Source organism: Thrips palmi, unplaced genomic scaffold (genome assembly GCF_012932325.1).
Source record: "Thrips palmi isolate BJ-2018 unplaced genomic scaffold, TpBJ-2018v1 HiC_scaffold_5, whole genome shotgun sequence".
Lineage (NCBI taxonomy): Eukaryota > Metazoa > Arthropoda > Insecta > Thysanoptera > Thripidae > Thrips > Thrips palmi.
In genome coordinates, this window is record NW_023144632.1 from 4,201,488 (window position 1) to 4,222,952 (window position 21,465).

General features: G+C 54.2%; 3 protein-coding genes across 7 annotated transcripts in view; 2 read left to right on the top strand and 1 right to left on the bottom strand.

Annotated features, from left to right (window-relative positions):
- Nucleotides 1-17,969, bottom strand: part of LOC117651363 (AT-rich interactive domain-containing protein 2) — a 29,085-nt gene extending 11,116 nt beyond the window's left edge. For 4 of the 5 annotated variants that reach the window (XM_034395335.1, XM_034395334.1, XM_034395333.1 and 1 more), the window contains exons 1-8: nt 17,301-17,969; nt 17,093-17,186; nt 14,646-14,743; nt 12,914-13,065; nt 1,290-1,508; nt 764-1,194; nt 332-664; nt 78-242 (exon numbers count right to left, since the gene is read on the bottom strand). In XM_034395335.1, coding sequence (XP_034251226.1) covers nt 78-242; nt 332-664; nt 764-1,194; nt 1,290-1,508; nt 12,914-13,065; nt 14,646-14,743; nt 17,093-17,186; nt 17,301-17,392 — 1,584 coding nt within the window. In that variant the 5' untranslated portion in view covers nt 17,393-17,969. The remainder of the gene's footprint in view (nt 1-77; nt 243-331; nt 665-763; nt 1,195-1,289; nt 1,509-12,913; nt 13,066-14,645; nt 14,744-17,092; nt 17,187-17,300) is intronic. The other variant, XM_034395331.1, reaches the window with a different exon arrangement.
- A 270-nt stretch (nt 17,970-18,239) lies between these two features.
- Nucleotides 18,240-19,090, top strand: LOC117650990 (zinc finger protein 593 homolog). The gene is made up of 3 exons (XM_034394669.1): nt 18,240-18,420; nt 18,652-18,752; nt 18,845-19,090. Exons 1-3 carry the CDS (start codon nt 18,331-18,333, stop codon nt 19,068-19,070), a joined length of 417 nt encoding a protein of 138 aa, XP_034250560.1. The 5' UTR covers nt 18,240-18,330; the 3' UTR covers nt 19,071-19,090.
- LOC117650985 (serine--tRNA synthetase-like protein Slimp) lies at nt 19,065-20,806 on the top strand. The gene has a single exon (XM_034394661.1). It carries the CDS (start codon nt 19,096-19,098, stop codon nt 20,470-20,472), a length of 1,377 nt encoding a protein of 458 aa, XP_034250552.1. The 5' UTR covers nt 19,065-19,095; the 3' UTR covers nt 20,473-20,806.
- Nucleotides 20,807-21,465: the final 659 nt, after the last annotated feature.

Here is a 21,465-nt window from a genome sequence, read left to right on the forward strand (position 1 = left end):
ACAGAAAAACAGTTACTCCATTATTCTGAGACTTAGTAAAAGAGTTACAGAATTAAGATCGTTTAAAAGGAACTTACCTCTACTGTAATTAATGACACAAGAGTATCGACGGCCCCATGTACTCTCACAATGCAATTGCATGCCTTTTCTCCAAGGGAAGACAGTGAGTACAAACACTCAAGGGTGTGCATTAGCAACATGATATCATGCAGGGTCAGGTACTGACAGATTTGTTCAAAGATCTAGAGGGAAGAACACAAAGTTTTAGAATCAACTGTAACCAAAACCTATAAAAAGATAAGATTACAGAAAGAAAAAAAATCAATTTTACTTTTCCATCAAGAGAACGCTGTATTGCATCCTCATTATCTTCCCGCTGGCCAAGTTTGTTCAAAACTTCAAGAGCAGCTATTATGCCAGCTCGATCTTGCCCATACAGCCGTTGAGTGATTGATGACAATATTAACTGCAGTAGCGGATCTGAGCTTAATCTCTCCATTGGAATTTCAGAGGCAATGTTACCCAGAGTATCCAATCCAAGTTGTTTCAGTGAGTCCCATCGAGAACTCATACATAACAATATAAACCTAATAAATGTTGGGTTAGTTGCCAAAAGAGACTGGTTCTCTTCTCCAAAACTCAGATTTCTTAGAATGGTTGCAACCTGGAAATTAAGAATTGGGGTAGGGGAGAAACCACAACACAGTCTTATTAATTATGATCAATAGAACATGTGAATTTAATAAATTGACGTTTTATTTACCTGTACAACCCTCTGACCTAAGTGATCTTGAGTGCCCATTGATCGGCCAAGGCAAAATAGTTCTAAATCGGACGGTTCAATTTTAAATCTGGGTTCTTTCTTCTTTCCACTGTCAGTCTTTGAACTCTCCCCACTTTTTCTTCTACCCAGAACAACATCACTGGGATAATCAACATCCATAGCACACTCCTCATCTAATTCATTGTCACTTTGAAAAGTATTTTTATTGCTAAAACGGCTTTTGCCAATTGTATATGCACTATCTGTCCTAAAAACACGCGAATCTAGTGATGTTCTTGACTTCAGTGGCCATTGTGTTTCATCGGCAAGGTGGGCCAGCTCAGGGTCTTCCAGAACATCAGCCCAAAAGTGTGTCATTGAGCTACGTCGTACTTTCCCATAAACATCTTGAAATAAATTCTTTGTACCCTCTAAATAGGAAAGAAAAATAATTAGTAACAGTATAATAATAGCAAATATAAACACAACCAATTGATAAAAAAGCTAAGAAAATAACTCTACAAACCATTGCTGAAAACTGCTGCATGAGCTAACAGAAATTCCACCAGTCTTGGGCACTTGTCTAATTTTAAGGTGTGTCTCCCCTCGTTTGAAAGAAGCGTGACGACGTTGATGGCGAAGTCCTGCTCGTTGGGCAGGGGCGACATGAGGGACATCGCCAGCTTGTCGTAGTCCGACGGCTTGAACAGGTCAGTGGAGAGTCCATGGTACGCCCTCTGGTTGTCTGAAACCGAACGACAGCAAATGTCAGCCACACACGTCTCCAGCGACTCCAGCGACGGCGGCTGGACGGGCTTGGCTGGACTTCCCCCGCGCGCTCTGGCGGTCTAGCGCGGCCCGGCGAGGCCCGGCTGCCTGGCTTCAGGCTTCAGGCCGCGGGAGGGCCGAGCCGGGCGGCGAGAATCCGAGGCCGGTCGGACCGAGCAGCCAGCCACATCAGCTGAGCGCCGCGCCGCGCAGGGCCGGGCCGGGTCGGGCCTGCTTGGCGGGAAAAGCGGCCGTCACGTGACTCGGACGCCGGGGCTGGCGGGGCTGGCGGCCCCGAGGCGCGCGTACTGCGCTCGCCGCGGAGGGGAAGGGTGGAGAGGGGGAAGAGGAGTGCAGTGGGTCCATGGGTCCACGTGCTCAGGTCACGTCACAGCAACAGGTGGTGGGGAGGGAGGGGGAGGGGTGCAAGGGAGAGGGAAGGGGGTCGTCGGGGCGGCGGCACGCCGGCCGGCACCGGCACCGGCACGCGCCAAGCAAGCGGCAGCAAGCCCCGGCAGAAGGCGGGCCTCGACGTGGCCGCCATGGGCCGGCCATGGGATGCGGGTCGCCAGGGGGTCGCCGGGATCACACCACACAACCAAAACCAAGATGGAGACGCATCATTAGCAAGACAAAGCATGAGCAAGACGAAGCATGAGCAAGACAAGCATGACAAGACGAAGCATGAGCAAGACAAGCATAGCAAGACGAAGAAAGAGCAAGACGAAGCATGAGCAAGAGGGCCGCCAGGGCAAGATGCAGCATGGGCAAGATGAAATGGGCAAGATGCAGCATGCTCTACAAACTCAAGTGTGTACATAGTACACTCCAACCTGGAGCATACCTAGCATGTGCACTCCAGGTTGGAGTGTACTTGGCATGTAGGGGTAAGTTGGGGAAGAAAAGTACAGGGTAAGAAAAGTACATCCCCCTGTGGCCAACAGCGGGCATCTTGACATCTATTTCTAAGGGATTTCATACTCAAATTTTCCTTTTTAGAAAAATTAACCGGTCGGCGGATGGCTCAAAGTCAAGGTATCAGCTCCATAAGGGTGTATTTTTCTTACCCTGCACTATTCTTCCCCAACTTCCCCTACACTCCAGGTTGGCGTGTACTTGCCAAGTACACGCCAGGGGGCGCATACCTTCAGGTAAAATATTGCTGGCTCCCTATTCTTTGCGTGATAGACCGGGCAGCAGTGAACCTGCAGGTATGCGCCACCTGGCGTGTACTTGGCAATACACGCCAACCTGGAGTGTACATGCCAGGTTTTCTCCGGGTTGGAGTGTACATGCATGTTGGCTCCAGGTGGAGTGTACTATGTACACGCTTGAGTTTGTAGAGTGGGCAAGATGCAGCATTGGCAGGATGCAGCATTGGCGAGGTTTGCAGCATTAGCGAGAAGCAGCATTAGCGAGAAGCAGCATTAGCGAGATGCAGCTTAGCGAGATGCAGCATTGGCAAGATGCGACAAGCAGGGGCAGCCCCCCGGCCTCCCCCACCCCTACAAAAAATGTCCTGTCAACGCCTTTAAAATTTTTTCCCAAAGTTTCGGGAGAAAATTCAGGGCGTTTGCTGAACAGTTCACGGCGTTCACTGTGATCTGGGTTACAGTGTTCACTGTGATCGGGCCACAGTAAACGCCGTGAATTGGAGCCTGATTTGCAGTACTTCGGTGCTTTGCGGCGTCAACTCACAGGTTTACTGGGGACCAGACACTTTAACCCGCGAAAAAGATCACAGTGAATCCCGTGAGCAGCTCACAGTAAACGCTGTGAATTGACCTACAGTGAAAAATGGTAAAAATTTTAAAGGCATTTCCGGACATTTTTTGGGAGGTGTGGTGGACCTTTCCCCCCCGGGAAACCACCAGCTTCCCGATCCAATTTTTAAAGGGAGTGCCAGGGCGCTCAGGGCACGCCCCGACGTGCGCCAAAGGCGGGGCCCAAAAGGGCGCGGCTCCTCGGGGAAAGGGGGGGGGGGGGGTTGCTAATTATCCCGCGCCCTCCTGAGACGCCCAAGGCACTGCAACCACCTGGAAGGCAGGCAAAAGCGCCACTAAAACTACTCCGACCAGAAAAAGAAGACCTCTGAGTTCCCGCGGTCGAGGGCCACTGCCGCCCTTTGGGGAACCTTTTTGTCAGTGACCCTCGGCCGCGAGTATACTTTCATCCCCCCTGGCAAGATTCTGGGGCCCCACCTGGCCCAAACCCCCCGCCCAAAACCTTTTCACAGCCCCCCACGCACCCCCACGGTCTTGGAAGTCCCCGCCTTGGAAAACGCCCGCAGAAGCGGGGTAGGCCCAAACCCCCCGCCGAAAAACCGCCCACACGGCCGCGTTTCGGGCCGGTCTAACCCCAGGCGGTCTGGCCTTGAGGCGGGGGAAAGGGGGGAGCAGGCCAAAGATCGTCAAAGGGGGGATCGCGTTGGATCGTTCCGCCAACGTCGGCCTGGGGCGGTCCGAGCCAAGCCCTGGCGGGCGTGGGGCCCCGGGCCCGGGGACGGCCCACTTCGAGTCCCGGCAGAAGCCTGCATTTTTGTCGGTCTCTGGTACCCTTCAGGTTCTTGAAAAAAAATTTTCCACGGTATTTATGTGTGCCGTGAAATGTTAGTTGCGGTTGCAGCTCTGAAGTCGCGAAAAAAAAAAAATTTTGGCGCCACCGGGACTCGAAGCTGGTCAACGGTTTTTGGGGCCCAAAAACCCGGGGCTTCGGGTTTTTGGGTTTGGAAACCCACCCGAACCGACGTTCGGGAGCACGATCCATCGCGATCCACCCCTTGACGATCTTTGGAGCAGGCCGCCAGCTGCTGCCTGTACTGGGTAGACGTGTCGCCGACCCCAGTTTGGTCGGCGGCGGCGCTTGGTAAATTTTAAAGGGCCGGCGGGGGGCGGCGTAATCGGCGTATTCGGCGTGAAAGAAATTTTGATTTTACTAACCATAGGGTCTCAAAATTTAGTCAAACACATGTTTAAAATGACATAAGTGCGCAAATAGAGCAAGTTATTAACAAATATATACTTTAAATACGTAAAAAACCATTTACTTTCTGGGTGTTGATTTTCGGCATCTTTATGAACTACGTCGCCAAGGCGGAAAGAGGGGGGGGGAAGGTAAGGCAAATTTGGAATTGCAAATTTTTGCCGGGAAAACGCGTTAAGCTCAAGAAAACTTAATTTTTTCGAGGCATTTTGTGATCTGAGCCCTTTCACAACCAAAAGATTCATTCGCGCCGATTACGCCGACCGATCGGACCGGCGGCGGCGGCGCGGCTGCCTTCGACGGCGGCGGCGTCGTGACCGGGCAGCGCACATCTTGGGACTGGGAGGCCGGCTCCAGCCCCCCCAAGACCATTCGCCACATTTATACTCCAGTTCCAAAGTAAACTGCAGCGTTCGCGCCCCGTCCAACGAGGCAGGGCCGGCCATATGTCGGCGGCCGGGAATAAAGCGAGCTGCCAGTGGCCAAACACGCGACTCTCACGAATTTGGCCTCCGTTTGCGGGTGCATTACTGACGTCATGGGCTGCCCCGTGGTCAGGCAGGACAAGACAAGAGACAGAGAGAACTTCATCGTCCACCCTCCCCTCTTCTCTCCTCCCGCCCGGAGAGAATATTCCGTGAGAACGCGAGAGCGGCGGCACTGCGGACATCGGGACATGTGCTGCCGCGTCCACACCACGGCACAGAGGGCCAGAAGACTGGTGGTGGAGGCGGTCAAAATTCCGGACGCATTTAGAGCTCCAGAGTCGTTAAATGGGACTCGAACCAAACGAGTGACCCCACCAATGGATTGCTCTCCGAACGAGGAACCCGTTGATGGGACTCGAACCGAACGTGTGACCCCATCAATGGATTCCTCGTTCGGAGAGCAACCATTGACGGGGTCACACGTTCGGTTCGAGTCCTGTCTGGCGACTCTGGAGCAGAGGTTTGGCCACCGCAGCGACGGTCTATGCCCCACTGTGCGGAGCTAGTGGCTGAATCCGGACCGCTCCGTACGAGTAGTCGGGCCTCCACCCACGGACCGCAAAGGCCACGACGCACAGTGGTCCCAATCGTCTCAAACGCGGCCAAAACTAATTTATCGGCGTGCCGTAAGCTGCAAGGCACAGTTTTAGGCACTTATGAAGGTTTTAAGGGGCGCAAACTGCAAATCTTCAATTTTTTCCTCGTTTTGAAAATCACAAGGGGCGAAAAAAAGGGGGAAATTTCCAAAACCCGTTCCAAAAGTCGTTTTTGTTACAGATTAGACATTTTTGATGTCGAATAGTAAGAATCTGCATTTAGTTTTTGCGGTTTTTCATTGTTTAGCCCATAATCAAAGAGAAACTGAAAGTCGTGAGCGGAGCAGAAGCCAAAAGTTATAACACGTATATATTTTATCTCTGACTCTAAGCGGATGGGCCACTCGAACTGCGGTAAGTCCTCGGCCCTATTCACCCTCAGACGACGCGATATTGTAAAGAAAACAGTCGAAAAATGTAAAAACAAGACATTTTTTCTTTAGAGGTTAGGAGGTTATATTCAATTTATGTATATATTTAAAAGAAAACCGCATTGTTTCGCGTTCTGGCGCTTGTTCCTACTTATAGAGTTTTATCTAAGGAATCTTATGAGCCATGAGCGAAATGCCAACTCTTACTACTTCGTTTTATATTTCAAAATGAAATTTTGTAGCCACAACTAAAATGTTGCGAAGCAACAGCTCATTTTTGGCGTTTGCAGGCGTTTAATTGAATTGTGGACGTACAGTCAACTTAAAAAAGACCGAACATTCAATTATTGATATTGGTCAGCGAGGATTTGGTGAGAAACGTAAGAAAACCGGAGCTGATTTTCAGCACCAAAACCGGCGTCGGAGAAGGCCTCTTTTCAAGGCCGTTGTTCTGGGCTTTACCCTCTTCTGATTGACATTAAAAACGTGGGGTTGTGTACCTGGATGCTTTATCTTTCGGACCTGATAAGCGAAATTCACGGGTATTGCGTTCTGAAAAGGGGGTTTTGGCCGCGTTTTCGGCATTTGGGACCACTGTGCGACGGGCCGCGCCTCCACCCTCGGCGCCGACAACAAAGAAGGCGCGAAGTGCGTGGCAGCCGGCCCGGCCGCCCCGCCCCGCCTCGTCCGCCGCCCGGGCCGGCCTGGGCTGGGCCCTGGCCCTGGGCCGCCGGGGTTGGCTTGGCGTTGGCGCGGCGCCACCCGGTCGATGGAGCTGGCAGCCGAACCGCTACGCGCCGCGGCGCGAGCCGGCAGTCGGCCGAGACCCGAGCAAACCTCGGGCCTGCCGTGCTGCCGCCCCCGCCCGTCGTCACATTGATCCGCGGGCAGCGCCTGCCTTGCCTGCCCGGCTGCCTCGGCGCGCGGCAACGCGACGCGCTCAACGCCGCAAACGCCGGCCGCCGCGGGGACGGGGCGGGGGCGGGGCGGGGCTCGGCCGGGGGCTCATTCGATTCGGGATGAGCCATTAGCACCGTCACAGCGTCGCGCTCAGACGCACCGCCAGGTCGCGTCAAGGGGCAACCCAGAGGGGCAACCCAGAGGGGCAACTCAGAGGAGCAACCCAGAGGGGCAACTCAGAGGAGCAACCCAGACGAGGGGTCGACAACTCCCATATTACCTCGTACGCAGAGCTCATATTACCTCTATATTACCTCATATTACCCTATATTACCCTATATTACCGTATATTACCGTATATTACCTCCATATTGCCACAATGTGACCACACATTTATGTGATTTGCTTGTTTTTAACCTAATCTAAAGTTTAACTTGCCGTATTGAACCATGGTATCAAGGTGTTAAAGCTTTTAGGCTTCTCATTGCGACAGGAAGAAGTTCGGATTTGATGTCCGTGCTGAACGTGACACGAAGCTACGCGCCACACTTTTGTCAGATTGGTTGCATCGGGTTGCATACCTTTCATCTGACAGGGGGCTCTAGCATGAAACGAGGGTGGGGTCTGCATAATACTAAAATTCTGGCCGGAACTCATGATTTCAGCCTTAGTCAAGGATACTATGTCACGTTTTCATGTTCTTTTATCATATATTACCGTTATTTTATTTCCGTATATTACCTTATATTACCCTATATTACTTATATTACCGGTAATATATACTACCTCGTACACGGCTCGAGGTAGTTGTCGACCCCTCGAACCCAGAGGGGCAACCCAGAGGGGCAACCCTTTGCCGTCCTTTGCGCGTCGCGACGTGGTTCAAGGGGGCCAGGATATTACCCTTTCCTTTGAAAGATGCTCAAGCCACTCCACCTCTTGCCCCACCTGTGTGCGGGAGTCTACATCCACCGCACCGCAGCGGCCCGCGGAGGTCGTTTCAAAGGAGCGGTTTGGCGCTTGCTCTCTCTCTCTCGCACTCCAAGGAGACCTCCATGAGTGCAACAGAGACGAGACGACTCTTCTGAGTCGCTCGGCAGAGGGAAGGGCGACCTGGTTTACATCCGCCGTTTTCATCTCAGACACTGGATATCGGGACGCCCAAAGAGGGGCTCGTCCATGAAGGTGGTCAACGTGCAATTCGCAAAGGATTGACTATCACCGAATGCAACGTTCAAATGGGTACTAACGCCCATAGAACGATGCACATCCTTCCTGCCACCCCCACCGTATTAGGTTACGAGCACCCTGAGTTAGGTGGGCCAGAAAACCCGAGAAAAAAATGTGAAGTACGCAGTCCACAGTGGGTCAGAAGCAGAAGACCGGTGGAGGCGGCCAAAAGCTCCAGAGTCACTGAACAGGACGTGTGACCCCACCCATCTCGGTCGGAGAGCAATCCATTGGTGCGGTCACATGTTCGCTTCGAGTCCCATTTAGCGACTTTGGAGCTCAAAACGCGTCCCGAATTTGGGCCACCTCCACCGGTCTTCTGGCGAATCCACTGTGCCGTCCCGCCAAACACGCCCGCAGCATTCCCCTCCGGCCTGGGAGACGCAGTGTCTGGCGGGTCGGCATACCTCTCGTCTCGTCTCGGGGCAAGGGAGTCCGGCCCCAGCCGCCTCATTCCGAGCACTGCTTCGTCGCTCTGTCTCTCTCGCACCCCTACGGACCGCCCCATGAGTGCGAGAGAGACAGAGCGACGAAAGCAGTGCTCGGAATCAGACGGCAGACCCGGGGCCGTCCGGCGCAACGCCTCGCCGCGCCACAGGGCCGCGCGGGGCCGCGCGATCAATGCGGCCAGGCACTTACGTAAACAAAGGCCGGCCATACTGCGCCATTCAGTCCGTCTGCAAACTTCATGAACCAATCAAATGCCGAGTCGGCGGAGCGGCGGCGGCGGGCGGGGCCGGAGGATGGGAGCGGAGGGGAGGGGCTAGGGGCCGCGGGAGTCCAGCAGCGCGGAATGCTGTGCCCGGGATGTTATAACGAGCAGGGGAAGTCGAGGACGACGACGGGCGCCGACACAAACGGGCGGACGAAACACGAGCAAACTCGGCAAGCGCGGCGGTCGATACCGCGCGCCACCGGCCCGCCAGGAGGGCCAAGAGGCAGCCAGAGGTGATCCAAGTCGACAGGCGGGGCGCGTCAAAAGGCGGCAAAAGGGCCACTCGGCGGGCCGTCGGCGGGCCGCACCACGAGGGAACCGGTTTCCAGTGCCGCCTGCTCTCCATGAGGACACCGCGCGGCACACTGGGGCACAGGGAGGGGCGGGGGAGGGGGGTTGGCGAAGCCCATCCCCGAAGCCTCGGGCCTTTTGGGGCAGATGGCGGGTTTCTCCCTGCCCCTGGGCCCAGGACGCCAAACTGCACGAATGGGGCGCAACGAGTGGGTGCGAGAGAGGCAGACCGAGCGAGAGCCAGTCCGCTGCTCCACAGCGGAATACCCCAGCAAGGCCCCCCGCGCTTGGAGCGCTTGGCCAAGGCGACTGAAATAGCCAACGGGGGGCCGGCCGCCGCGCCCAAGTGTGGGGGGCAGGGGTGGGGGCCGCCGTTGACGACCGCGCGCCGAGCGCCGTTCACACCAGAAATCGCTCTCCCTGCGCGCCAAATCCGCGCCGCGCCAGTCAAAAATACCCAAAACGCGTCGTGGTGCGGCGTGACAAGCGGAATGAATGCGCGGCGCCCAGGCAAAGGCGGGCAAAGGCGCGGCGTGCAACCCACGGCGGGCCCCCGGCCGGCCCGCCCGCCCGGGCCTCATGGCTGCCTGGGCCAGGCGCAGCGCGCAGCCAGGCGCCTGAGCCAAGCCTCAAGGCTGGCGAGAGTAACGGCCACAAAGCCAAACGCGCACGCTTCGCGCGCCGCGTTGCCGCCCAGTGGAAAGACGAGCTGCTTTACGCCCCCCCTCCTCCCCGACCCCAGAGCCATCAAACAGCCAGACGGCCCCACCGGCCCATCTTTGGGCCACCTTGGCCACCTCTAGAGCGCGGCACGAAGAGGAAAGAGGGCGTGGCGCTGGAACAAAGCCCCAAGCAGCGAAGCAGCGACACGAGGCTGCCGGCCGGTCAGCCAGGGCAGGCAGGCACGCGCGCGGTGCTACGCGGCGCGCCCGCCCCCACCCCATCCCTCTTCGCGCGGCGCCGCGCACCGCGCACCGCGGACGGATGACCGATGACGCCGCGTCGATACGAGCATTGCCGCCGTGCCGCATCGGCCAGCCACCCTCGCGGCCTGCATGGTCCGCGAGGTCAGCAGAGGACGCCGGCGCGACGACGAGTCGGTTGAATGACAAGCAGGGCAGGGGCCGCGAGAGCCGCGGGCTGGACATCCTCATCCGCATCCTGAGCCGCCTCGACAGCGCTAGCAGCTCGGCACAGCACGCGGCGCGCCGCCGTGGAGGCAGTGCCCGGCCGGCCCCTTGCCGCCCGCCGCCAGGCGAGGCGCGCGGCGTTGCCGCTGTGCACCGCCGCCACAGCGCGCGCCAGAGCAGCCAGCCGCCAGGCAGCGGCAGCGCCGCTCCGCTGCGAGGCCGCACGCCGCGCTAGCCGGGCCGGGGACGCGACAGGACGCGCCGGGGGCCTGCCGCCTGCCGCGCTGCCGCCTGCCGCGCTCGCTTCGCTGGGCCCGGCGGGCCCGGCCGCTCTCCTCTCACTCCTTCCTCCGCGGCGCTTGCTTCACTCTCTCTCCCTCTCTCTCCGTTCCCACCGGGCCCACGCCACTCCCGTCGCTCACGAGCCTTTGGCGTCGGCAGCCATAAGGCACAAAGGTGTGAGCGCAAGCCAAGAGCGATTCAGAAGAGTCATTTCTTCGCTCTGTCTCTCTCGCACTCGTGGCGCTCTCCGCAAGGGTGCGAGAGAGACAGAGCGACAAAGCGAGGTGCGCCTGCCGTGCTCCCTGGAGCACGTGACTGCCTTGGCGCCGCCGCTGCAAAGCCCGCGCCATGCGCTGCGCACCGCGCACCGCGAGGTTGGCAGCAGCCCCTGCGGCCCCTGCCCGCGCATCAGGTCCTCGGCAATTCGCGTCCGCAAACTAAAGTCAGAGACCTCTGGTGGCTGAGCTGGAACTAAACATAGCGGGCGACGGAGCAGCGGGTTTTTCAAATTGGAGTTCTCTGTTTGGCCATGATTTTGTGCTTTTATTCGTATATTGCGCTTTTAAGTGAATAAAATGGGTGTGACTTTTCAAAAATAAATGCCGCTCGCTGTTGTAGAAAAACGCTGTCTTGTATCAGATGCCTTTCTAATGGCTAAGAATGAGAAAGAACGTCCAGACCTAACCTAGTCGGCATGTTGTCGGTCCGCGCCATGCCTCTGGTGGCGTCTGCTCCAAGCGCTGACACGGGGAGGAGGGGAAAAGTGGCTAAATATTAAATTTAACAAATTAGAATTGCTAAAATCACGCTCATTTGAGGTCATAGGAGTCCATAGCTTCCGTAGAGAATAAAGTCACAGACAAACATAGTATAGAATCTAACGAAAGTACATTAATAACGAAGAAAACAAGCCACCTGTTTCGAAAATGGCGGTGCTCCGTCGCACGCTATCTGGGGGCGACGGTGCTGCGCTCTCGCGTCGTTGCGGACGCGAATCCTCGAGCGACATCGGCCTGGCCCCGCTATCTCCTCGCGGGCACGCATCAGCTTTCTGCTTTCCCCGCTTATCTGCCGCTACACTCGGCTTTGCCGCGGCTGCTCGGCCGGTCGCGTGTTGCGCCTTCGCAACGCCACTAGACAGTGGAGCAGAGGTGGTCTGATCGAACTACCCCATGCCGCGCGGCCTGCGGGCAGACTGCTTCCGAGAGTCGTCTACGTCGCTGTCTCTCTCGCACCTGGGCGGGACGCCGCATGAGTGCGGGAGAGACGGAGTGACAGGCGGTCATGGCGGCGCGGTTTGCGGCGGAAATGGTGGTCGGTCGAGCCTCACGTGCTTTGCGGCTTCGGCTCGCCAGGTGATCAACCAGCCATTATCATTATTCAAACGCGAGGACGCGACGAGGCGGCCAGCGAATGGAAACGGCCATTCCGTTCCACTGAAAAGGCCCGACAGCCGGACAGTGGTCCGAGAGTCGCTCTGTCTCTCTCGCACCCATGGGGCGCCCTGTACAGGCGCGAGAGAGGCAGAGCGACGAAAACGACTCTCGGAATCAGTCTGCAGAGAGACCCAGAAGCAAGGGGCGCGGCGGGGGAGTCGCCTCCTGCATGGCGCCGCGACGCCGCGCCGCGACGCGCTGCGGCTCGCTACCATCAGTGGCAGCGGCCCCCTCCGCCAGACGCGCCGGGGAGTGCCATCCACAAGGGTGGACGTCGCTCAGACCGGACAGGTCATGTCCGGTCAGGTGGAGGCGCTGCCACTGCCTGCACTCGAAGTGCGGGCGGGATGGACGGACTCGCGCAGATCAATCAATAGGCAGCAGACTGATGCCGAGAGTCGTTTGCGTCGCTCTGTCGCCCTCGCACCTATACGGGGCGCCCACGAAGTGCGAGGGGGACAGAGCGACCGGACCGAAACGACTCTCGAAATCAGTCGGCAGGGCGTCCAGTGGCGAGTCGCAGGCGGCGAGCCCCAACTAGAAGTGGCCACTCTCAAAAGCAGAGGGCAAACTGCACTACGTGATCCCAAGTACGTACAGTACTGATGCGCTATCTCATGCCGTTGCATAATAAATGCACGGAGGGGGCCCTGCAGGACCCTGCCAACTGTTCAGTCTGCAAGTTGCACACTTTCAGTGAGGTTTTCAAACTGAACATAAGACCCCTCAACAAATCTCTCAGCACCCATCCAACCAGTAGGCTCTTTAACATTGTTAACAGGTTGCCTACTTATAGGAGGTGCTCAGTCCTCCTTTTCAGGACTCGAAAAAGATCGCGGTAAAAGATAGACTGGCACTGCCGTTCGTAGGGCGCTCCATGAGTGCGACAGAATAAGTGCAACAGAGACGGCGCGACGAACGCGACGTGCGGAATGGTTCTGAAGACAGTGCAGGCACTCACCCGTGAGGTTGTGCTGGTAGGCGTTGTACGTGAGGGGCACCGCGTGCAGGGCCCGCGCCGACCACCGCTTGTGCCTGCTGTCGTCGTCGTCGTCGCTGCCGCGGCCGCCATCGTCGCCCAGGAAGTGGACCTTCTCGTAGCGGTCCAGGTACCTGCAAATCGCAAGGGAGCGGTCAAAAGACAAGTGGCCGATGAGTGCGCTCTGAGCCCCGTTGCGCCCCATTGCGCCCCGTTGGCTCGAACCTGCGCTCCTCCCGTCCCGCCTGCCGCACAGTACTAGACTGATTCCAGGCTGTATTCAGCGCTCTGCCTCTCTCTTGCTTCTAGAGATGCCCCACGAGTGCGACAGCGCCAGGGCGACGAAAACGATTCTCGAGGCCCAATAGGCCGTGCAGAGGCCGGACGGCAGATGTCGCCGCCCGTGATCAGTGCGACGGGCCCCCCCGCCTCGCTCCGGCTCTAGACCGCGCCGCGCCGTGCCACACCGTGCCGTGCCCTGCCGTCGGCGTGGCGACTCACAACAACGCCGCGCCCTGCAGCCCCCCTCCCCTCCCAGGGCGCGGGGACGAGGTGGGCGGGGGGAGGGCCGCGACTTACGCTACTACTACGCTACGATGCGGCGGGGCGGAGGGGGGCGGGGCGGGGAAGGGAGGGGGGGGGGGGAGGGGCTGCTCCATTCACGGGCCGGGCCCCGCGCGGCCCCGGCCCGGCAGGCCCGGCAGGCTTGGACCGCGCGCGCTTGAGGCCGGCAGGCGGACCCGCGGCACTGCACCGGTAGCCGCAGCTGCGAAGTGGCGGGTAGAGCAAAGTCCCCCGTGCACCACAGTGCACACTGATTCCGAGAGTCGTCTTCGTCGCCGTGTCTCTCTCGCACTCATGGTGCGTCCGGCATGGATGAGAGAAACAGGGCGACGAAAACGACTCTCAGAAGCAGTCTGCTGTATGACTGACCCCCGGGACGGCAAACGCGTCCTGCAGCTGCCGAGATTACAAGCCGAAGTAAACGCAGGGCACTACACCTGTTGTCCTTGGGCAGCCGTAGGCGGCCGCTCATCGGAGCCACCACCGCCGCCGCCGCCAGACAGCGTCCAGACGGGGCGGGGTGCGGGCGGGCGCGGAGGGGAGGGGAGGGGGCAAGGCCGCCCCGGCGGGGGTGGGGCGGTAAGGGCGCCAAAGGGAGGCGGCACCGAAACACACGCGTCGCACGCGGGGAGGGGAGGGGAGAGGGAGAGGCGGGTCGACAACCTCCTTCGCGGGGCGCGGTAGGCACTTGTCCGCTTGTTGCGCAGCGCACGGCAGCGCACGGCAGCGCACGGCACACCACAGCACGCCACAGCACGCCACAGCACGGCGTCGACAGCCTTCCAGTTCGCCTCGGCCAGCCCCAAGTGGCGGGGACCGGGCGCGCATCTTCATGCCCAGCTGAACCACAATGCAGCCGTTGGTCTCTCTCTCTCTCTCACCGGTACGGAACGCCCCATGAGTGCGAGAGAGACCTCCCACACGGAATCAGTAGTGTGCTGGTGGCAGTGTCGCAGGGGAGGCAAGAGGAACGAGGCATCCACTCTGCGAGACGGACAGCGAGCCGCCGTCGCGTCGACAGTGCGAGAGTCCGCCCGCCGGTGGGAAGCGGTGACATCCAATCCAATCCAACGCCATCCAACCAATCCAATCCCATCTAATCGAGGCGCTGCGCTGCCCTTTTCGGCACCACACGCCGCGAGGCACTCACCTGAGGTACACCTGCTTGAGCGCCACGCCACTGTTGACGCACCGCTGCGGCAGCTTGAACTGCTCCAGAAGGTCCTCCCACTCATTCCGATGGTTGACCTGCAAACAAGAAAACAAGACGTGTCACTCGCTGAATATACTGGGCGGTCAACGGGATGCAACGGATTGTACTCTCATGAGAGTGCACTGTCCCCGGCCCTTGGTGCCAAGGGGTCAAGCGGCCAGGACGGCGGGGAAGGGGGGTGGAGCACCGCCTCGGGGCCGCAGCGCAGCGGCGTGGGCGCGGCCGGTTCCCGATCAGCTGACTAGCGCCTCCGCGGGGAGGAGGGGAGGAGGGGCGGGGAGGACGGGGCGGCAGGCACCGCCGAGCCGCGCCAAGCCAGACGGACCGGCGCCACTGCAGGCACTGCGCGCAGCAGACTCATTCCGAGACATTTCGTCGCTGTCTCTCTCGCACCTGCACGGGTCACTCCGTAAGTGCGACGGAACCGACTCTGGTAACCAGCCCTCAGCACTTGAATCTGCCATGGCTGGCCAGCCGGTCAGTCCTTCCACCCCCCACCTCCCCAAGTGCAACCATAATGCACCTCATCATCAATCTTGCAGCTGAGTTCTCCGAGCCTCGCCAAGGCCTGTCACAAAGCCCGACATGGCAGGCCGTCGCGTGACTGGCCCGCGTGTCGCGTCTCGTCCGCGTGCCAGTCTTGTCGGACCCCTCCCCTCCCCTCTCCCGGAGACGCCATGTAATATGCGGATGGAAGCGCGAGCACTTGCGCTGTGTGTTGTCCCCCGCACTGCCCGAGTTGGCTGGTGCGGGCCAACCATGCCGCGCGGTGAGCGCCCCCTGCGCCAGCAACCCCTAGCCTCAGCCACCCATGCAGGCAGCAAGGCAGGCAGCACCCCGTGGGGCCTAACCTATCTAGTGGGCGAACGCGGGCGTCGCGGCCCCCGTGCCGCCGCCTGTCGGCCCCGTCGGCCCCACCGCGGCGGCGGCCGGTCGCCGAGTGCTCCTTTCCTCCCCCGGGCTGGCGGCGGCCCGCCGGCTCGGCTCCGCGTGGCCCGGCTCGGCTCGCGGCTCGCTGGCCGCAGTGGGCCGTGGGCCGCGCCGTACCGGCCGGGGCTGCGCCGTCGCTGCGCCGCGCTCCGCGCCAAGGCTTTGCTCCGCGCCCAGCCCAGCCCAGCCCGGCTCGGCTCGGCTCGGCTCGGCTCGGATCGAGGACCCGGCTTGACTCGCATCGCGCCACTGTTTGGCGGGAAAGCTGCCTGGCCTGCTCGTCCCGCCTCGGCAGCCTCGGCGCGGAGCCGGCCGGCCCCGTTGACACTTCACCGCCCCGCCCCGCCCCGAGCTCAGCTGTAGTGAGGACGGTCAGGGTCGCTTGCATAACGTACGCCCCGGCGCGCCCCGCCCCCCCTAGACACCAATCACACCCCCTCTGGTTCCTCCCTGTCACTGCAGGACTACCCCAGGTCATACCCAACGCCCAGCCCCTCCAGCAGCACTGCACAACCCACTGGGACGTGCTGGGACCTCCTGGGATGGGGATGGAGGCCACACACACACAAGCCCAAATGGAGTGCCCACTAGATGGCTCACTCATTGCTGAACTGCAGACAGCGACACTCTTTCAAAGCTAAATGGGGACTAAATTACGCACAACTGAGCTAGCTAAAACTCTACCATACAGGAATAAACAAATACATGATAAAGACAATACATGATAAGGACAATATCTGCAAATTACCCAATCATTTACATACTTAAGCCTATAATACTGATAGTGTAAACTGAGCATCCAATAAAAGTGATCAATCGATGCGGTTAACAAGCTGAAACTGTAGCTAATAAAGAAACAAAATTGCCTGCATTAAAAAACAAAGCAGAATGCACAGCACTTATCATTACTGAGACTGTTTAACATTTTCGGTAGTCTGCGAGAGGTAGCAAAAATACAAGCATATGCAACAAACAAAATCTGCCTAAATTTAGGTTAAGTACTCTAAAAGGCCACTTGTCAGCAATAACTCCTCAACAAAGATATTTTATCAATAACAAATGAATTGAAACTGATCATCGTAGGCTAACAGGATTTCTGAACAATATGCGACAATTGACACTACTTACAAAACAGTAATGGCACACTACAATAGCTAAAACAGCAAGCACACCTCAAATACAACAAAACTGAAACTTGCCGTAGGAATCACAAAAATATTCCACAAAAATGTTGTTTGAAGGTCACAATAATCTTTCACCGTTATGTCGCACTTGTTTCATTGAGAAACAATCATTCAAAACTCACATTCATTCAAAATGTGTCCAATGCAAATTACAACAGCAACTTGAGACACAGCCAAGAGCAACAAAAGCAACTCAAACAAAGATTGCGACCACGGGCTACGATACAAATACAACTGGTCCAGTCTAAATAATTGCAAACTCCGACTCACCTTTAGCCAGCCTCCATGCGCGGTAACGAGCACGTACAGGAGGTACAGGTCGACTTCCTGCCCATTAATCTGAGGGACCCGGCGAAAGGGAGTCCTGGGAACAAACAGGGGACGTTTTCAATCAGAGGACGCATCGTTCCCCTCAATGTTTGCGCCACAGCCGCCCGTCGCGTATCCTGGACGGACCAAAACAAAGCGGCATACTCACCCCCGGGTGTCGTGGAAGTGTTGAAGCTCCCGCAAAAATCCATCGCGTTCCCTTTGATATGTGATGGGGTCCTTGTTAAGAACCTGGGCCATAATAAAGCACTTGCACTGCTGGCTACACCATCACACAGTTGGTCCGCGGGCAGTCCGCTGGTCTCTTCTTCAGGCCGAAGCTAATCCAGATCCAGCACGAACAAGTCCTCGTCCCGTCTCGTCTCCTCGAGCTGCCCGACTCCCTCAGTCAACGTTGCACATCAACTTAAACTGGAAATTCCAACTTACTCGGGTCTCATTTTAATCCCCGACTGACATTATCAGTTACACTAGTCCACAAAATAGCACCGGAAGCTCAACTCCACCTTAAATCCCATTTAAATGTGTACACAACGGGAGGAGCGAAACAAACGTTGGTTTAGGCCCGCAGCTTGACGCAACTTGCGCTCAAGATGGCGTCCACCATGGATGCTATGAGTAGCGGAATCTTTTATGACCAAGTTTTTTCTTGAAGATGGCGTGGAGACGAAAGTTGGAACAAGCAGACAGTTCGGTGCATGTATTTTGGACGAGCTTAGCCCGATAAAACCATCACATAAATACACAGATACGAAAAACTAGATTTTAAAACCAAAACTTCTGTTTCTACGCCTTTCAAAAAAGCCAAACATTACATTTAAACGCGCGCGGTCACACTTCGACAAGGCCCTGCTAGGGTGCTTTCATTTTCAATCTCTGACGGTCACTCCGTAAAGGAGCCTTAACGCCACTAAAACTCAAGTATAAGAGTATTTCTTTTATTCCATCATTTTTCTGATTACAAATAACTCAATTGTTTTAATTTCGCCCTCATCTAAAATCGTTTTAAGCTTTTCTTCCGAAACCACTACTGCCTTCGTCTGGCAGAAAGTAGAACGTACCTCCCACCCACTAGTCAAAGGTAAATTTTGCATCGTGTATTTTTGGTTAGTTATAACCAATGCGCACGTGTCATATTAGGCATTGCCTTCAGTATCCCAGCGTCCATCTGACAAGTAATGACTTATAAACGAAAGAAGTACCACCGTGGTGATACCCACCTTCAGAGAAGGTGGCGCACAAGTAATAGGACCAAGGATCTTGATCAGGTTTGATTTGTCTCTCGACCACGAACTCGTTTGTCTTTTATCCGTTTGTTTATTGTTTATTTCATGCCTCCGTCGTATCTCTTTGTGTTTCTTGTATCGCATTTCGCTCGTCTCAGTGATTTGCTTAATTAGAGTGCGTTGTAGACATCAGGTTACTGTTAGGGAGTGATCTCTCTCCTCTCCAAAGCCCAGTGTTAAGTTTCAATAACATGTATTTATTTATTTTTGCAGATTAATCAAGACTTGAAAGAAGAAAATGTTGAAAAATTGCTCAACCAAGAAGTAGATGCTGACAAACCAGGCAAAGCCCAGTTCTACTGTCTTCATTGTGCGTAAGTGTCTCATGGAGGAAATGTGAATCTACTTGATATGTATGACTTCAACCTCATCAAGTTATTCCAATTCTTCCTTTCTAACTTTTCAGGCGCTATTTCATTAATGATCAGGCATTGAATGAGCATTTCAAGACAAAAGTTCACAAGCGTCGCATGAAGGCACTTGAGACAGAGCCTTATTCTATTGAAGAATCTGAAAGAGCTGCAGGATTAGGAAGTTTTGTAACAGCCAAGAAGCGTAAAATTGAGACACAGAAGCCTATTGTTGAAGAAGCAAAACGTGTCAAGATTGATGAAGATATAGAATCTGATTAGCTTCTTAAGTGATATAGGTACGAAAATGTTCTCTAAAACCGCTAAATTGTTACCTATTACCCGAAGAGTTAACTACACAATCATTGAGAAATGTCAGAGAGGTTGCACCTCTTCTCTGTTCATCACTGGTGATAAAGCTCGTGAATCATGCGCAATCCTTACACCTCATGTTAACTTGGATGTCAGATTTGAAAATTTGGAATTGTTAATTGAAAATGTAAAATTACGAGGAATGAACATTGACATCCATCAGGTAAAGACAAGCTGGCATCAATACGTTGCTCTAAAGGATTACATATCTCAATTGGACAAAGAAAAAACGGAAGCAGTGGCAAAAATGAAGTCTGCCTATTCTAACAACCCGAAGCTTTTCAAAACTTACGAAACTGAAAAAGACAAGGTCAGAGAAAAAATGAGTGCAGCTTCCCAGGAATTATGGAACTTGGAAAGGACAGCTGTTATTGGTGGTTTATCACTCCCTAATGTACTTAATTTAGAAACACCGGTAGATGGCGTTGAGAAAATTGTTCACAGTTTTGGTTCAAAACCTGTATCCAGTTCAGATCATCCAAGCCATTTAGAGGTGGCAGAGAAGTTGGGGCTTCTTGAATATTATGATTCTTCATACTACTTTTTGAAAGATAAAGCAGCTCAATTTGAGATGGGCATCAGCTATTTGTTCATGGACAAATTCTGTGACACAGGTTTTGTTCACATGTCAAATTCTGATTTTGGTCGAAGTATCACTGTTGAAGGTGTTGGTTTGGATCCACGTGATGCGGAGTCTGTTTTTATTCTAGAAAAAGATTCTAATGCCAAGGACCCTCTCTCTAGGTTACATCTGGTTGGAGGCGCTTCTCTTGTTTCTTTTTGTGGCTATCATGCTAAAACAATTACTCACGTTAAACATTTGCCATTGCGCTATATCACTATGGGAAGGCATTACAATCCAGAATCCAGTAATGGATTACCTGGTTTGTTTTCTACATGGCAAAGCTCTGCTGTTGAAGCATTCATTGCGTCTGGTGACAGCATTGGAGCGCAGGAAGAATTTCAATTGTGCTTGAAGAAATTAATTAGTCTGTATGAAAACTTAGGTTATCACTTTCGAGTAGAATATCTACCACCTATGAAGCTTAGGCCTTGGGAGAGCTTGCGAGCCAGTGTGCAAATGTTTTCCATGTCTTTGCAGCAATACATAGAAATAGGAAGTCTGAGTCTTTGTGATGATTTCATTAGCCAACGTCTGTTGATGTGTTGTGAAACTAATTCAGAAAAACCATTAGGGTTTACACATGTTGTTTCAGGAACTTTTGTTTCTGTTCCTCGTCTTCTGGGCTGTGTATTAGAATATGATGGAGAAAAATTTAGCTTGCCCCCAAAAGTTATGGCTGCAATGTAGTATGGATATGAATGTATTCCCTGCAAATTATATGGGACAATTTTTTTATTTTATAATTTCATTTTCAATTTTGCCTCTTTTTCTAAAATAGAACAAAAGAACTTTTGTATTCTGAAAGAATACATGAATAGTGTATAGTAAATAAATAATGTGCAGTGATAATACTTAGCAATATGAATAATTCGTCTCCCTCTTATACTATTGGGATTATCTACTACAAGTTATGATTAAATAAAAATATCTACACCAATTGTTATTGCTATTTAAATCTTTGGTTTATTTCAAATACTCTCATGTTCTAAATGTTGAATTCTAATTATATTGTGGAAACATTTATGATATTTTAACATTAATGCCAGATCACAACCACATTTGTCACCAGGAAGCACCATCCAGCCTCTCCTACTTTATATCCTTATTTGATAAGAAGATTCTGCAATACTACAATGAGTCCAGTTACTACTGGAAAAGAGACGAGAAGTCCAATTACTACTGAAAAAAAGAACACGCATATCCCAAGGATCCCTATCAATTGGGAGTAAATAAACCAGGAACTGAGATATTAAAACAACTCCTGTCTGTGTCTAACTACGCTACACCAAGAATTCAGTGGAACTGAATTAAGGTCCATTAAAACTAGAGATTTTAGGTTTTGATCAAATAACAAACTTTTCTTTGTTAATTCTTAAAACAAGAACATTGTAAAAAAAAATAATTTAGGTCCACTTTACAATTTAAAAAGGATAAAAATACTTGCAAAAGACAAAATTCAGAGCAAGGCTCTTTAACTTCAAATTTTTCCAAATAAGTTTTTCTCAAATAGACACTTCTTTAAGTTTAACTTTTTAAACTGGGTTTTTAACATGTTATTGTTTCATTGCACAAAGAATTCGGGAAAAGCCTCACATTTGATCTTTTTTAAAATTCCACTTGCAGGTACAATTTGAGAATAGAGGAAGGGTCTTGTTTTGGGTTTGTACACCAGAAAATTTG

Excerpts from the sequence above, each read along its gene's own strand:
- LOC117650990 (XM_034394669.1), top strand. The coding sequence starts at position 18,331 with ATGACTTATAAACGAAAGAAGTACCACCGTGGTGATACCCACCTTCAG. Across the intron at positions 18,421-18,651 it reads GGACCAAGGATCTTGATCAG|ATTAATCAAGACTTGAAAGA; the intron begins GTTTGATTTGTC and ends TTATTTTTGCAG. Across the intron at positions 18,753-18,844 it reads TTCTACTGTCTTCATTGTGC|GCGCTATTTCATTAATGATC; the intron begins GTAAGTGTCTCA and ends CTAACTTTTCAG.
- LOC117650985 (XM_034394661.1), top strand. The coding sequence starts at position 19,096 with ATGTTCTCTAAAACCGCTAAATTGTTACCTATTACCCGAAGAGTTAAC.